The sequence below is a fragment of the Tetrao urogallus genome (assembly GCF_951394365.1).
Source record: "Tetrao urogallus genome assembly, chromosome: 10".
Taxonomy (NCBI): domain Eukaryota; kingdom Metazoa; phylum Chordata; class Aves; order Galliformes; family Phasianidae; genus Tetrao; species Tetrao urogallus.
Genome location: NC_136823.1, coordinates 2,749,925 through 2,764,904, shown reverse-complemented (window position 1 = coordinate 2,764,904; position 14,980 = coordinate 2,749,925). Strand labels below are relative to the sequence as shown.

The 14,980-nt window shown below is 57.5% G+C and overlaps 2 protein-coding genes across 2 annotated transcripts in view; both read right to left on the bottom strand.

Annotated features, from left to right (window-relative positions):
* Positions 1-10,270: 10,270 nt before the first annotated feature.
* On the bottom strand, positions 10,271-10,899 carry BRK1 (BRICK1 subunit of SCAR/WAVE actin nucleating complex; the record flags this gene model as incomplete). The annotated part of the gene is made up of 3 exons (XM_079540153.1): positions 10,271-10,548; positions 10,616-10,698; positions 10,782-10,899. 3 exons carry the CDS (start codon positions 10,897-10,899, stop codon positions 10,522-10,524), a joined length of 228 nt encoding a protein of 75 aa, XP_079396279.1. The 3' UTR covers positions 10,271-10,521.
* A 72-nt stretch (positions 10,900-10,971) lies between these two features.
* FANCD2 (FA complementation group D2) overlaps positions 10,972-14,980 on the bottom strand; it is a gene marked incomplete at both ends in the record, with an annotated part of 44,175 nt that continues 40,166 nt past the window's right edge. Inside the window, 4 exons of the mRNA XM_079540572.1 lie at positions 10,972-11,028; positions 11,099-11,173; positions 11,672-11,818; positions 14,009-14,083. Coding sequence (XP_079396698.1) covers positions 10,972-11,028; positions 11,099-11,173; positions 11,672-11,818; positions 14,009-14,083 — 354 coding nt within the window. The remainder of the gene's footprint in view (positions 11,029-11,098; positions 11,174-11,671; positions 11,819-14,008; positions 14,084-14,980) is intronic.

The following is a 14,980-nucleotide window of genomic DNA, read 5'->3' as shown; positions in this document are numbered from 1 at the left end:
TGCTGGGGAAGCTGGCTGAACACCTCATCCATGGAGCTGCAGCACAGGATGAGGGGACCAGAGATGAGGCAATGAAGGCTATCCGTCAGCTTTTCATTTTCATCGCCTCCCAGAGTGAGAGGAGTTGTGTTGGGCCAGGTCCCTCCAGACCCTCAGGAGCCCAGGCCCCTCACTGACATTGTGTCCGCTCCTCTCCAGGAATGTGGCTGTGGCAGAAGGATCCCAAGAACCCACAACTTTGGGAGTGCCAGCAAATTTTGCTCCACCAGGAGGTTTCCCAAGAGAACCGAGCCAGAAATATCTTTGAGGTACAAAGAGCAAACCCTGAGCCCACAGGAGAACCCAGGCCTGCAGTGACAGGAAGAGCGCAGGCACTGTCCCCGAGCAGCCCTGGTGCCCGCAGGGCCCTCACACTGTACCCCAGGCATCACCCAGCCCAGCCCCTGCTCCCAGCTCTCCTGAGGCGCCCGCACAGCCAAGCAGCCCTGCAGGGGATGAGTCGTCCCTCCTCCCCTTTCTCCCGCAGATGTTCCTGAAATACCTTCAGTACCCTGAAAGGGTGAGCATCTTCCTCACAGCCATTGAGAGCATGACAGCGCCGAGCCTCCACAGCACCGAGCTGGCTGCCCACATGGTGGATGTGCTGGCAGCAGAGGCTTGCTTCCCTCCAGGGCAGGTGGGAACCTGCGGCTGCCACAGCTCCCGCCCTCGGGGCTCTGCCCCATCCCTGGCACCGCGTTTGGCCAGCAGGCAGCAGAGGGGACGGCGGCAGAGCCCTGCTCCGGTGCCTTTCCATTCTCACGTGTGTCCCCCTCCAGGTGCGAAAGATTGTGAAGACGATCTACGGCAGCCTGCCTTCCATCGAAGCTGAGCCGGCTCTCGAAAGCCTGGGCAGGGCCCTGCTCGTGCTGGCCAGCAAACACCCGAGGGAGATGGTTAGCAGCCTGCTGGGCTGCTCCCCCACCTGCACCAGGTCCGGGGCCCACGGCCCTCGGGGCTCCTCTCCCCTCCCCGCCCCACGGCCGTCAGCCAGGCGGGGGCAGCCACGCTGACAGCCCTGGGGACCCGCAGTGTCACCGTCACCATGTGGAGGGAAATGCTCTCGGAGCCCTCAGCTGTGGAGAAGGTGCTGCAGGAGCTGCTCCAAGTGCTCACAAACCATTCTCTGCGACACACATCCCCATCCATCGAGGACTGGCCACGTGTCCTCGCCCTAGCTGTGAGTTCCTCACTCACCCAGCTCAGCCTGAGTCCTCGCTACCCTTCCCTGTCCACTCCCAAGCCTGGTTTCTGCCCTGGGGCACTGGAACACACTCCTAGACCTGCCTGGTGCTCTGGGGGTGTCCCTCTCCGTCTGTTCCTCCATTCCCACACCTCTTGAGGTGGGCTGGAAACCTGGGGGATGGGACAAAGACAGCATCCGGGTGCTTTCAGCAGGCAGCGAGGACCATCCCTGAGATACTCCAGCTACCTCTTGTCATGAAGGAGGCCGAGGCCATTTTCCCCCAGCTCTTCCTGGCCCTCCTCCTGCAAGTGTCCTTCACCACGGAGCTGACACTGCAGGAGGTGGAAATCTTCTGGGAGGAGCACCGGCAGCACCAGCTCACTCCCATCAGGTGCCACATCCCCGTCCTCCCGCTGCACCCAGGACCCGGTGCTGGGGCTCCCGATGCGACTCGCACCCTTCTCCGCCTGCAGGTCCGCGGTGCAGGCCTTGAAGGTGCTGCTCTGCAGCGTGGGCCTCCAGAGGCAGATGGAGGCCATCCAGGAGCAGGGGGGCTGGGACGCGCTTCTCAGCACCGTCACCCACCTCCAGGGCGTGCAGGTGGTGGCCAGGTGAGAGCCCTTCCTTGTGGTGATGGGGAGCCCCCAGCTCTCAGACAAAGTGCTGCCACAGCACACAGCCTGTGGCCCCTGGGGCACTGTGGCAGCAGAGCACGGCCAGGAGAGCTGTGCCCGCCCGGCTCAGGGCTGATGGTGCCTTCTTATCCCTGCCAGGGTGATGAGGGAACTGCCTGGTGCTCTGCGTGACCCCATCTTCCATCAGCTGGTTGAGCTGCTTAGCACCAAGCTCTGCTCCTGGGAGATGGTGGCCATGGTCTTCCTCGTTGAGGTGAGCAACAGCTGCAGAAGCAATGAACGTGGAGCTGCGGGACCTCCACAGCAACCCTGCTGCCTCCCTCGGGGCCAAGCCTGGCCGTGCCCTGCTGTCCTTGCCCCGAGCTGGTGGTAGGACTCAGCACTAAGAGCCGCGTGTATTGCAGATGCTGGAGGGCATGGACCCCAGTGAAGAGCTGCACCGCGTCGTGAGCCTCTTCAACACCTGTCTGCAGAGCCAGAGCGTGGGCACACAGCAGCTGGTGCTCAGGAGCATCCTGGAGCTCAGCCAGAGGCCGGACGCGGTGAGCAGGAGCAGCTCTCTGCCCATCAGCTGCCTGCTGCCCCGGGGCTGTGTGGGACCGCCCTGCCTGCCGGCACCGTGCCATGATGACAAGCCAGTAGGGAGGCTGCAGCTGGAGCCGTTCTGCCCCAGCAATGGTCTCTGTTGGGCTGTTTTTCCCGCAGGCGAGGAAAATGCTCGGCCTGCTGCCGTGCATCATGGAGCAGCTGCAGGATGCAGACAGCGGCGCCCGCGCCGTGGCCCTGCCAGTGCTCAGCACCCTGCTGCGGCTCCTGGAGAGGGGGAAGCTCAGCCTCGTGGCTCTGGAGCTGGCCGGCAATCTCCCAGCGCTTTTTGAGGACGTAAGGGGAGCAGGGAGCCCAGCTTGCTAGGGATGTGGCCGTGACCCCCGCGTCCCCACGCTGGCGGTGCTGGCCCTGCTCACAGTAGACTTGGAGCTGACATTTACATCCTTCCTTCCTCCTCGCAGGAGTCCGGCACGGTGCGCCAGCTCTCCATGCACCTCTTCCTTGACACGCTGAGCTTTGTGGAGGGCAGAGAGAAGAGGAAGATGCGGAAGGAGGTGTACAGGAGCCTGGTCCCGCTGTATCTGCACCTGCACGACGAGGAAGAGAGCGTGGCCAAGGTGGGAACTGCGTTCATTTGGGGGAGGGCGGCGCTGCCCCTGCGGTGCCCCCCAGACACAGGGGTGCTGCAGCCCACGGCAGCGTCAGCCCCTGCAGCTGCATCCTCCCTGCGGAGGGGCTGCGAGGATCGCAGGCTCTGCCTCTGCTCGGACTGCAGTGGCATCTCAGCCGTTTGGCAGGCCTCCCAGAAAGCCTTCCTTGGTGCCACACGGTTCCTGCGCTGGAGGCGGCTGCAGCGCCTGGCAGAGGTGGCGCAGTTCTGGCAGATCGGCGAGTGCCTGGTGCGCGCATTCCCACAGCCCAGGACAGGCTCAGTTCTGCTCCGCGCTGACTCCGTGCCCTTTTCTCTCCAGCTGGTGGAGAGGAGGAAGAGTGCAGCGCAGGACTACCTGGGCCAGAGCCTGCTCTACCTGCAGAGCCCGCAGGAGCCCCTGCGGCGGGAGGCCGTGAGGTTCATCGGTGAGCCACGAGTCTGAGCTTCCCCTGTGCCCGGCCCTCCATGCTGCACCCAGGGAGCAGCCGGGGTCGCTGATGGGGTTTATGTTACCAGGACTCTTAGGGCAGCACAAGAGGGATCAGCAGCATGCTGAGAGAGAGAACATCTACCAGGGTGAGGCAGGGAGTGGGATGTTGGGGCACCCGGCAGGTGACATGCCTGTCCCCTGCTCCCTTCTGCTGGTGAGGAGAGCTGGGCGTCCTGCAGGTACACGGCTATCATAGAGCCTCTGTTCCTCTGTTATCTCAGGCCTTCACAGTGTGCTGCGAGACCCCAGTGGGTCCATATCTTTGCAGTCCCTTCAGACGGCATGGATCCTGAGAGAAACAGGGCCACCACCACCGTCAGGCTTCGGCTTTTGGCAGCTTTTCTCCAGGCTCCACAGTGTGTGGCACTGGTGGCGCTCCTCACAGGCAGACAGCTGAGCGCCCTGGAAATCTCCTGGCATCTCCTCCTGCCCTCTGCTCAGCCCTGCTCCTTACGCATCTCCTGCTCAGCTCTGCTCCTCGTGCATCTTCTCCCACCTGCTGCTCAGCTCTGCTCCTTGTGCATCTTTTCCTGCGCTGGCTCAGTACGTGAGCCTGAAGCTCAGGGTTGTGCAAATCAGGCTTTGACCGTTAAAAACAGAGATGGAGGTTTAGGCAATAAAACAACAGCTTTGGATGCCCCAGAGTGATGCTTTGAGCTCTCAAAATGGCAGTTTGATCCCCAAAAGAGACTTTGAGCCTTAAAAATCAGGCTTTGGCCCCCAACATGCAACTTCGGGCCCTCAAAAAGGGGGCTTGAGGCCACTAAGGACATGCTGGGTCTGGAAAGAATGAGAACCAAGAATGGTTCTCTGAACTCAAAGCAGCAGCTTTGGTCTTACAGGAGAGACACTGGGCACTACAGAAGAGGCTCAGAGCACTACAACTGTGCCTTTGGGTCTGCAAAAAAGCTATTTGGAGACTGAGAAGAGGCTTTGTGCCCCAGAGACTATGGTCTGCACCTCAAAGTGTAGCCTTAGCCCTTAAACCAAGTATCTGGACTCTCCACCTCGGCTTACCGAGGTGCACCCTTGTGCATCTCCACCTCAGCCTCACTGTTGTGATGGGCAGCCACGCTGTTTTTGCCCTGCTGCACTCAGAGAAGAAACCTCACACAAGCAGTACTCATTTGTATTACAGCACACACACACCCCACCACTGCTGATCTTGGTGATCTTGGAGGTCTTTGCCAACCACCGAGACGCTGTGATTCTGTGAGTCGAGTCATTTATTGTAGCGAGAGGTAATCAGCAGCAAGCAACCAAAAAGTAAAGCCTTGAGAACACCATAGAAACAGCTGAACGCTTGACTGGGATACTGCTGGAGCCACAGGCCCGGCAGCACTCAGGTGGGGCCAGGAGGGTGGACGTGTCGCCCAGTGCCTTCAGCAGCATCAACACGCCGGGTTCCAGCGGGGCTGCGTCCGGCACCGGGCCCCTCACCCTGCGCTGGCTGCAAGAGCCTCCGCCCTGCTGCCTGGGTGCCCTCAGCCCCGGTGAGGTGTGATGGCATCACAGAGAGTGGCACAGAACGGCCACTGTGACCTGCGGGGTGCAGAACAGAGCCAAGGCTGCGGGGCTCAGGCCGAGCTCAGTGCGACTTGGTGAGGTGAGCAGGGAGGAAGGGGCTGCCTGAGGCTGCCCAGGGAGGAGGGTTCCCCAGCGCTCGGGGCCTGAGCTGAGAACTCAGCCTCGTCCCGCTTCTCCCCTAGGTTGTCACGCGGAGGAGAAAGCCTGGTTTTGCTGGGACAGACACTCTGCGAGTGCTCGCCGTTTGTGCACACGATGTCCAAGGGGACAAAGAAGCCTGCCAGCTCATGGCAGATGGGTGAAAGTAAATATCGCTGCGCACAGCTCCCCACCACTGGGCAGAGGGATGCCGTGGTTGGGCTGTGGCCGCCTGCTGGCACTGCTGGGCCTGCAGTGTCCCTTCCCCTCCATGGCCTCTGGCCAGCCCCTCAGCTGGCACAGCTGGCACACAGCAGCCCCTGGGACAGCCCCCGGGGGCACCTGGCCCCACAAGGCGCTCACTGCTGCTCTTCCCTCCTCTCCAGCTTGCGTGCTCTGTGGTCAGGGAGATGCTGACAAAGACATCTATGGGCGCAAACTGATCATCAGTGGGATCTATTTCCACCAGTTTTGTGCGGTGAGTTCCTTCACGGCTCCTTCCACCATCCTCCAAACAATGGTTCCCTCCTTTCTGCCATAACAAGATCATGCCCTTTTCCCATACAGCTGTTTGTGGGTGGCCTTCTTCAAGGAGCAGCGAGACAGAAGAGAAATGATGATTTAAGCAGGGTTGAGATTATACGCACAATCGTGCAGGCAGAGCAGACGGTGAGCACCGCACTGGAACAGGGAGCTTGGTGCCAGTGGAGGCATGGCTGAGCTTTGCCTGGTCTCAAGAACACAATCCCAGCCCTTCCAGCCAGCCCCAAGAGAAATCCCTGCTCTTGCAGACCAGCCCTGTTCAGCAGGCAGCTCTGCAGAGTGCCAGCCAGCCCTGCCCCCATCCCGTGCCCTGCACAGAGGTGCGGGGCCCGCTGCGTAGGCCCTGAGCCTGCAGCTGATGGCAAATGCTCTGCTCTTTACAGCTCTGCTTCGTCTGTGGCAATCTGGGGGCCTTCATCACCTGCGCAGAGCCGGGCTGCGACCGCAGCTTCCATCTCTCCTGCGCTTCCAAGGGTGAATGCGTCACCCAGTACTTTGGAGAGTACAGGTAAGGGCTGCCAGGCATCGCCTGCGAGCCTCCAACCCCTGCTTCAGCACCAGCCAAAGAAGCGAGGAGCGCGCCGTGACGCCTCCCAGCAGCCCAGCAGAGCCAGAGCCAAGGCCTGGGGCTCCTTCCTGTTCCTCTGCCCTCCTCGCAGCACTTCTCACCGTGCCCGTCCCTCCCATCTTCCCCCAGGTCCTTCTGCACGGAGCATCACCTGAAGCAGGCAGTGAAGGCAGCGCCGGCGCAGGACACGACCTGCATCATCTGCATGGACCCCGTGGGGGACAGCGTGTCCTACAGCACCATGGTGTGCCCAGCCTGCCGACACGCCTGGTTCCACCGGGCCTGCATCCAGGTGGGAGCCCTCTCCTCACCCCATGAGCACGGCAGGTGCTCAGCAGCACCAGGCCTGGCTCACACTCACCCTGTTCTGTTTCTGCTGCAGAGACTGGCCCTGTGTGCGGGCATTACTTTGCATTGTCCACACTGCAAAGACGAGGAGGAATTTTTTGATTATATGAACGCCATGGGGATCCGTATCCCATCCAGGTTGGTATCCCATTCCTGGTTCTCCAGGCCCGAGTGCACAAGAGCTGTGCCTGCCCAGGGATGGCCCAAGCAGGCCTGGATCTTTGCCGCCCATGAGCGTTGGCCTCAGCTTCATGGAGAAGCTGGAAACGGTGTTGGGCTGGAAGAGCAGGAATGGCCTGCGTCCGTCTTACTACAGAGGCACTGGTTGCTCATCAGATTTCTTCCTTTCTCTGGCAGAGGACCAATATGGGACAACAATTCATACATACAAGAGGGAGACAAGCACAAGTGCTGCGATGCCAGGGAGTGCCGTTACCCCCACGGCAGGGACCGAGCAGGAGAGGGGTGAGTTCCCTCAGCAGCCCCCTGGGCCTCCGCGTGGGATCGCAGCCTCACCACAGGCTGGGAGAGCACAAACTGAGCACCAGAGCTGTGCCGGGCGCTCCCTGGCTCAGCTCACTTTGTCCTCACGGCCACATCCTGTTGTTTTCCCCAGGCCCTGGCAGCTGCTCCTCTGCAGCTCCTGTGCTGCGCGAGGCACCCATCGGCGCTGTTCCTACTTGAGCCTGAGCACAAAGGCCTGGGAGTGCAACGCCTGTGCTGGAGAGGGCACCTGTAAGAGACAAACAGCCACGTGCTGCTGGGCTGGGGCCAGGCGAGATCTTGCTCAAGTCCCTTTGGTCCAGAAGGGGTGGCAGTCTGTCCCACCCCAGGGCTGGAGTTCCATCCCACTCATCTTCCTGCCTTCCCTTACAGCCTCCAGCAGCAATGTGGACAGCGCTGGCCCCAGCACTGCCACCCAACAGGGACACGGGCCTCTCCAAGGCCCTGTGACATCGCAGACGAGCAGCGGCTCCAGCATCACCAGCCAGGCACCATCAGGGTCGGCTCACAGTTCCAAGGTGCCTGAGAGCAGAGTCCTGCCCAGCCAGCGCAGGATAAAATGGAAGAGAATGTGCTCACGTTTACATCGCGTTGATGATGCATGCAATGAGCTCCAAGGATGCTATGTGAGCAGCCGTGCTGCAGCCCCAAGTACCGAGAGCAGCACCCCGACCTCTGCCAGCCAAGGGACATCTCGGTCCTCAAGGCACTCCTGAGCAGTCGGCTGCAGTCGCCGCAGGAGCCGGTCCAGGCGGTGAAGGCCAGCCCAGGGGCAAAGCTGCTCCCGGGTTCCACGTCGGGCCCAGAACATCAACCGCCAGCCCCACTGATGTTGCAGGAGCAGCCGTGTGCCAGCTCCAACTGCTGTGTAAAGTCACCACAATCCATCAATAAAAGTGACAGTTCCATCATGCCACTGTCAGTTTGGTTCTTCTCTGCCTTGTGGTGCAGCTTCAAGGGGAGTCACTGTCCCTGGAGGAGTTCAAGAGCTGTGGGGAGGTGGCCCTGAGGGATGCAGGCAGTGGGCTGGCGGGGAGGGGGTGGCCCTGTTTTGCAGTCTTAATTCCACGACACAAGTATCAGAGCCGTTTTGGATAGGCACATACCCACCTCCACTACTACTCACATTGAAGTCAGTGTGAAGTTGGCTTTAGTTTAGACAAAGCTCCAGCAGCTCTATGTCCCAGCTGGTGATTCCAATGCTTCTGCAGCAGTGCTGCCAAGAACACATCCAGCCAGAGCAGTGCAGGGTTGCCGAGCCCCAACAACAAGCACAGAGACTGACAGCGTGCACTGTGTTTATTTTGGGACCTCTGTGACTACTGTATTTCAGTAAGAGTAACCAACATGTGCTTTGGTTTGCGATATTCTTTAATCACTCAGCTGAATTAGAAACCCCATGTAATGCCATCTCTGAATAAATAAAGCTCTTAAAAATCACATTCCCCCACACATGGAAGGCCCAAGATTGTGGTAAGTATGGACCCCTGACAGCATCCTCATGAGCAAACAGCGGTGCAGTGATGTGAGTGGGTGCAGACAGCTTTTGGGAAGCGACAAAAACAGCCCAGTGAATCAAAACTTTTTCCTACCCCTGTGCCCAGCAGGCAGGGCAAGCCCTCTCTTTGGGAGAGCACTTCTGCCAGGGCCTTGGCACCCAGAGGGAAGCGAACACCACCTCCTTGCACCTTCAGAGCCTCCCAGAGCTGGGCATTTAGCAGGAACAAACAGCAGTTCTCCGTTAAATTCAATAGCGTTTAAGATTATTTTCTCTTACAGACCTTCTTTCCTATCTTTCCTCAAAGTACAGTGCTGTAACACCACGGCTCTGATAGCAAGAAGTACCTAGAGAGCTCCTGGTCCACACCTCATGTGCCTTAGAATGTCCTTTGGATCAGACTGCAACTTTGAATTCAGTCTGTATATCTCACTGTTCTATGCTGGGCTCTGGGACAAGACTGTGAGCATTAACAACCAGAGGTGCAAGGCTGTGTGAGCACCCAGCTCTCCCAGGGCCAAATGAAAGCGTGCTTTGAGGATACAGAGCATGTGTTCATCTGCTGCTACAATACACTTGTGGCAGGGAAAACGCATATACATCAATATGCTCTGGACACACAGCAGCACCTGCTGCTGTTGGAAACAGCAGGTTGGCAGAAGGGGGAACCACTGCAGAGCCTGCCAGAGAGCAGGCAGAGACACAGCGCAGTCAGCTGAGAAGCAGAGTAAGCAATGGATCTCAAGCCAAGAAGTTAGCAAGGTTCAGCCCTAGATCCAGGGATATCTGCAATATTCTGTCTTCCACCCCATTAGGCTGAAGAATGCTATGAGAATTTAGGCAGGAAGGGACCTCTGGAGGTCTGTAACTCCCACTACTGGGCTCCACATAGGTGCACTTGAAGCACTGTCAACTTCCAAGACTGACGCGGTTGCTCAGGGCCTCATCCCCACCAAGCCCTCTGCAGACTCCACTCCAGCCCATCCATGAGCACACACAGCACACAGGTGGACTTCTGGTATCCACAGGCCACAATGCAGCTTTCTCCAAGAAGAGCTGGGTGCTCTTCTGCCTGCCCCTGCTGCATGACAGCAGTGTGTCAACCCTCTGACACACCCAAGCACAGCACCCCATGTCTTGTCAGCCGGCAGCCTTGCAGCAGGGATGTGCAGCCTGACCTGACAGCAAGCTACGTCACAGAATGGAGAAGGTTGGAGGGAATCTTAAGGATACCATAGGTCCAACCCCCTGCCTTGGGCTGGGTGCCAGGCACCTGGGCAGGATCCCCCCCAAGCTGGCCTTTGCTGCCTCCACGGGCACCCACAGCTGGCTATGCAGCTTCGAGATGGCTCAGAGGAGTCTTCTTGCTTTCAGAACAGAAAGCAAAGCTTCCCACAGACAGGGAAACCTTAAGGGAGAACGCAGTCTAGGGAGCAACCAGCTAAGGTCGGGGCTGGCAGCAGGGAGATAACAAGGGGAATACAAGGCATTTGGGTGTCACATCGGCACCACGAGGAGCTGCAGAATAACGTACCGAGCCTGCTGGGAAGCAACAAGACTTTTACTGCCGCCAACCCCGCGGTCTCCCAACAAAACGCTCAACGAAAGCAGTGTGCTTGCGGCTCCGGATGCTCGCTGAAGAACTGCGATAAACGGGGGGGCGGTGCGGAGGGCGGCTTCTTGCTTCTTGCCACTCAGCTCCCGGACAGGAGGAGGAGGAGGAGGAGGAGGAAGAGGAGACGGAGATGCGCGTCGCCGGGCGCTGTGCAGGACCCCCAGCAGCACTCCGCGGCCCCGGCAACGCGGCCCCGCCGGCGGGGGAGCGCGGGGGGCTCCGGCGGCGTCTACGTCAGCGTCTCGCCCTTGGTGACCTGCGGGGACAGCGAGCGCTCAGCCCCCGCCCGCGCCGCGCCCCGCCCCGCCCCGCCGCCCGCTCACCCGCGCCTCGATGTACTCGATCCTGCGCTCCAGCGCCGTCAGCTTCTCGTTCAGCGTGGCCAGGCGGGAGCGGCACGACATGTCTGCGGGAGCGGCGGTCAGCGCCCGCCCGCCCGGACCCTTCCCCCTCCTCTCCCTCCTCCCCCCCAAACCCCGCGGCCCTCACCGAAGGAGTTGAGGAAGTCGGCGATCTTCTTGATGGAGCTGGTGATCACCTCGATGTACTCGCGGTTGGCCCAGTCCTGGTGGATCTCTCGCTGCACCGGGTCCTCCTGCACCGACATGGCCGCCGCCGCCGCCCGCGCATGCGCGCCGCCTCCTCTTCCTCTTCCTCCTCCTCCCGCCCCCCCGCGGGCTCAGCGCCCCTCCCCGCCGCTGTCGCTGTCGCTGTCGCTGTCCGCGCCGCCCGGCTCCTGCGGGACAGCGGGCTCAGGCGGCAGCGGGCGGCCCGGCGGGGCGGCGCGGAGCCGTGGGCGGCCCTACCTCGGCTCCGCCGTCCGCCGAGTCCTCCGAGTCCTCTTCCGGAGCTGCGGTAGCCTGGGACAGGATTTCTTCTCCCTGAGCGGAGGGAGGAAGAGCGGCGCTGAGCGGGCGGGATGTGAAAGCGTTTCGGTAGCCTCGATGGGGCAGCGAGCAAAGGGACCCCCGCCCTCATCTGCAAACAGCACGAGTCACCAGTGCGATGGGCCGCACCGGGCCGGCACCCTGAGGTGCAGAACCCGGCCAACTTCAAGTACTTCCCGCTCTGCTACAGCTCTAACAGCCACCTTCACACACAGGGCGGTGAGGCACTGGCACAGGTTGCCCAAGGAGGCTGTGGATGCCCCATCCCTGCAGGCATTCAGGGCCAGGCTGGATGTGGCTCCGGGCAGCCTGGGCTGCTGGTTGGCGACCTGCACACAGCAGGGGGTTGGAACTGGATGAGCGCTGTGCTCCTTTTCACCACAGGCCATTCTGTGATTCATTCTATGATTCACGTGGCCTCTTAGCTGCAGTCTGCACAAGGTGAGCACTGTCCCCCAGCTCTCGGTGCCCATGCAGCACAGCAGTGCTCACCTGCAGGTCTCGGTTCTTCAAGATGCCCACCCAGAAGGCCTCCTGGCAGTGGTTGAAAGCTAGCATTGCCTTCACGCGATACACAAACTGTTCCAGGGACTTCTTCAGCAAAGGCACGTGGTTGGTCAGGCCGAGATCCTGGTGAATCTGAAAACAGCACAGAGTGGGTCTGGTTGGTTTGTGCCTAGGCTGAGTGCCTGTAAAATTGAGGCTCCACAAGCCCAGGCTGGGTGGAGAATGTCACTGGCAAAATATGTTCTGCTGTAGCAGCTCCAGGGAACAGTGCTAGCCCAGGCCATGGCTACACAGGTGGGATGGAGCAAGCTATTGCTGGTGAAACAGCAGTCATCTCTGCAGGGCAGCAATGAACAGCCGCACAGTCCCAGTGCACAGCAAAAAGCAGAGCTACGGCCATCAGAGCACCAAACCACCTGCCTAGGAAGAGACACAGCTACTTGCTGATAGCTGCAAGCTCATCACATCAGATTGCCAAGCACAGAGAAGAAATGAGAAGGATGTAGAAAAAACCACTGCAATGGCAATCTCTTCTTGCTCAGTGCCTGACACAGCTCCTTTACATTAGATGTGTGGGATGCAGTACGAACTCAAAAGCCATCTTGTGCAGAACAAAGAAACGCAGGCTTTTGGAGGACTGGAACAGGAGGGAAGAGATGGAATTGCTGTAAGCACAAAGCAGCTGAGGAAGGGCAGCTATGCCAGGTAGTGTGTGTGATTCAGCTCTGGGTGAGTGAGCCTGTCTGAGCAGTCTGTTCCTGCAAGGCTTGGATGTGCAATACAGCACGGAGTCATTGCTGAAACAGAGAGCCATAAACAACTACGTTGTGCATAAGAATATTTTTCTTTCATGAGAGTACTTTGCAGCCTTCTAGCATCAGATCCTCTCATTAGCTGCAGTCTGAAATCAGATTAACTGCATATCTTGGATGAGTTCAACATATGAGGGTAGGGAGGCACTGCCTTCCTTCGTCTGCTACCAGCAGAGAAGAAGTACCAGAGTAACAACAGCAATCTGTTCTCTGGTCTGAGTACAGGCAGGAGCTGGCAATCATTGGCACCAATCAGAACCTACCCAGGAGCGACTGCAGTAATGACACTGCCAATGTCACTGTTCTCCCTGGGGACTGGAACCTGTCCCACTGCCCTCAACAAAGCACCTTCTCATTTGCCAAAATCTGACGCCAGAAATTCTCCTTCTCTCGTTTTCCCCAAACCATTTGGCACAGAGACCTGATCAGACCACACTGGTGAGACAGAAGTATTCACTGACTGTGCTTATAGGCTAAGAGGGACCACAGGAAACGGCACTTGGACATCCTGGCTGAGTGCAAAGGCAAATACAACACTGAAACTGCAGTGATGTTATCCTGATCACACAGTGAACTGAGACTTTAAAGTAGGCATGAGGATTTCAGTTTCAAATACGAGAATTGCTTTTTAGCATCTCCAGGGTTTGTGCCAGGTTCCAGTTCACCAGACTGACTGGACAGGTTCTCTGCCACGCTGCAATGGTGTGTTCTGCTTTTCAGCTAAACTTTTCTGCTCCTGATGCCAGCTCTGGACTAAACTGCTAACAAATCTAATCTGCCTCGTGGAGCCATGCTTTATGGTCTTCTCCCTTCACCTGCTTTGGAAAAGCTTTTGTTAGAAATGTGTTCTTGGGCCTCTGAGGAACGTGGAAGGAACAAAGCAGCACAAGTAAAGTTTTTTCTAACAGCATTTTTCCCCCCCGTGATTGTCTCTCTTGGGACAAGCACTGGCTGCCCACACTGCAAGCAGGGTGATAGTCCTCCTTCCTTCTTTCCCTCACTTCACTACACAGAGGCTGGCAGACTGGCTGGATGCCACCAGCACAATCCTTTCCCATTTGCCCTCTCCTCTAACATCAACATAACAAACCAAGACGACATCTAGAGGGGATTTTGAGTATGGTTGTCTCCTTGTTCTGGCTCACAAGGCTGGTTGGTGATCTTTGCCATGGCTTCTCTCACATATTACCAATCTGGCAATTGTACTTTATACCAGGTTTCCAGGGTCTTGGCTCGTGTGTTCAGAAACTCTCTTGCAGATACCAACAACAGAAGATAACTTTCCTTTTGAATAGGGTATGCTAACCTGATCTGACATCCAATTAAGCAGCTTCCAAATCAAATACTTCAGCTTTTTGGCTGTTGACCATGGCTATTTCACCTCCTCTCAGAGCTTTTGCTATAACTGACACATGTAAGACTGCAATTAGAACCTGGCCGTGCCCTGGAAAAACAGGGAAAAGAATAAAACGTGCTTACAAGAGGAGTTTGTGGAACAATTGGAACTTACCTTGGAATGGCCACACATGTGATGGAGCTGTCTGGTACTCAGCTGCAATGTTTTCAGCAAACTCTGCACATCGTCCTGAAATAAAAACATAGACCAGTAAATAATTGTCAAAGCATTTTGTCCCACAAGTGACTAAAAGAATTAATGTAAGAGTTTTAGACTAAGGAAACCTTTTAGAGGTACAATTAGGAATCATCAGGTGAACAGGATGAGCCATAGGAGAACTGCACTGTGCATGTGGCAATTAAAGGACCACACATCATAACCTATCAATGAAAGCAATTAGGGGCAATTAGGATCAAGATAATCTTGTCACATCTTGCCTGAATACAACGTTCTAAAGTAGGGGAACTGGAAGGAAAATATGTAATACTGTCAGATTGTGGTATTTGAAACAATTCCAGCATGAACTCTGGGCAACAGCCCATTTTACTGAGTGAATTATGAGGCCCTGTCTATCATACAGCAGGTATCCTTTCTGATAACCTAAATCCCTAAATATCTGGAGAACAGATCTCAAGTTTGCTATAGAAATGGTCATTTCTTAGAGAGATGGTTGAAATGTGGAGGCTAAGCAAAAAAACCAAGTCTCACTGACGGGCATTGCCTTGCAACAAAGGGATCTCAGACTGTTCTTGTCTATGGTGTGGTGCACCTAGGTTGGTCTGCACCCACAGATGTTGAACTACCCAAAGTTGCAAGAATTTTTTGCAAAAACGCTGTCCCTCCAGATTGCAAATCCTCACCAACCTGACCTGCTGAATGTGACCTTCCCACTCTGTCAGGGACACCTCTGTGGTGATGGTATTTGAAGGAGAAGGAGGAGTTTGAAAGGGTTTCCTCTGCTATCAGCAAAGCCATGCAGCTTTGCCAAAGGTTCTTGGCAAGCTGGAAAACATTGCTTGCTGAGGGAGCACTGGACAGGCTAGTGAAGCAAGGCACAGCACAGCTAGAGACATCAGACACGTTGGT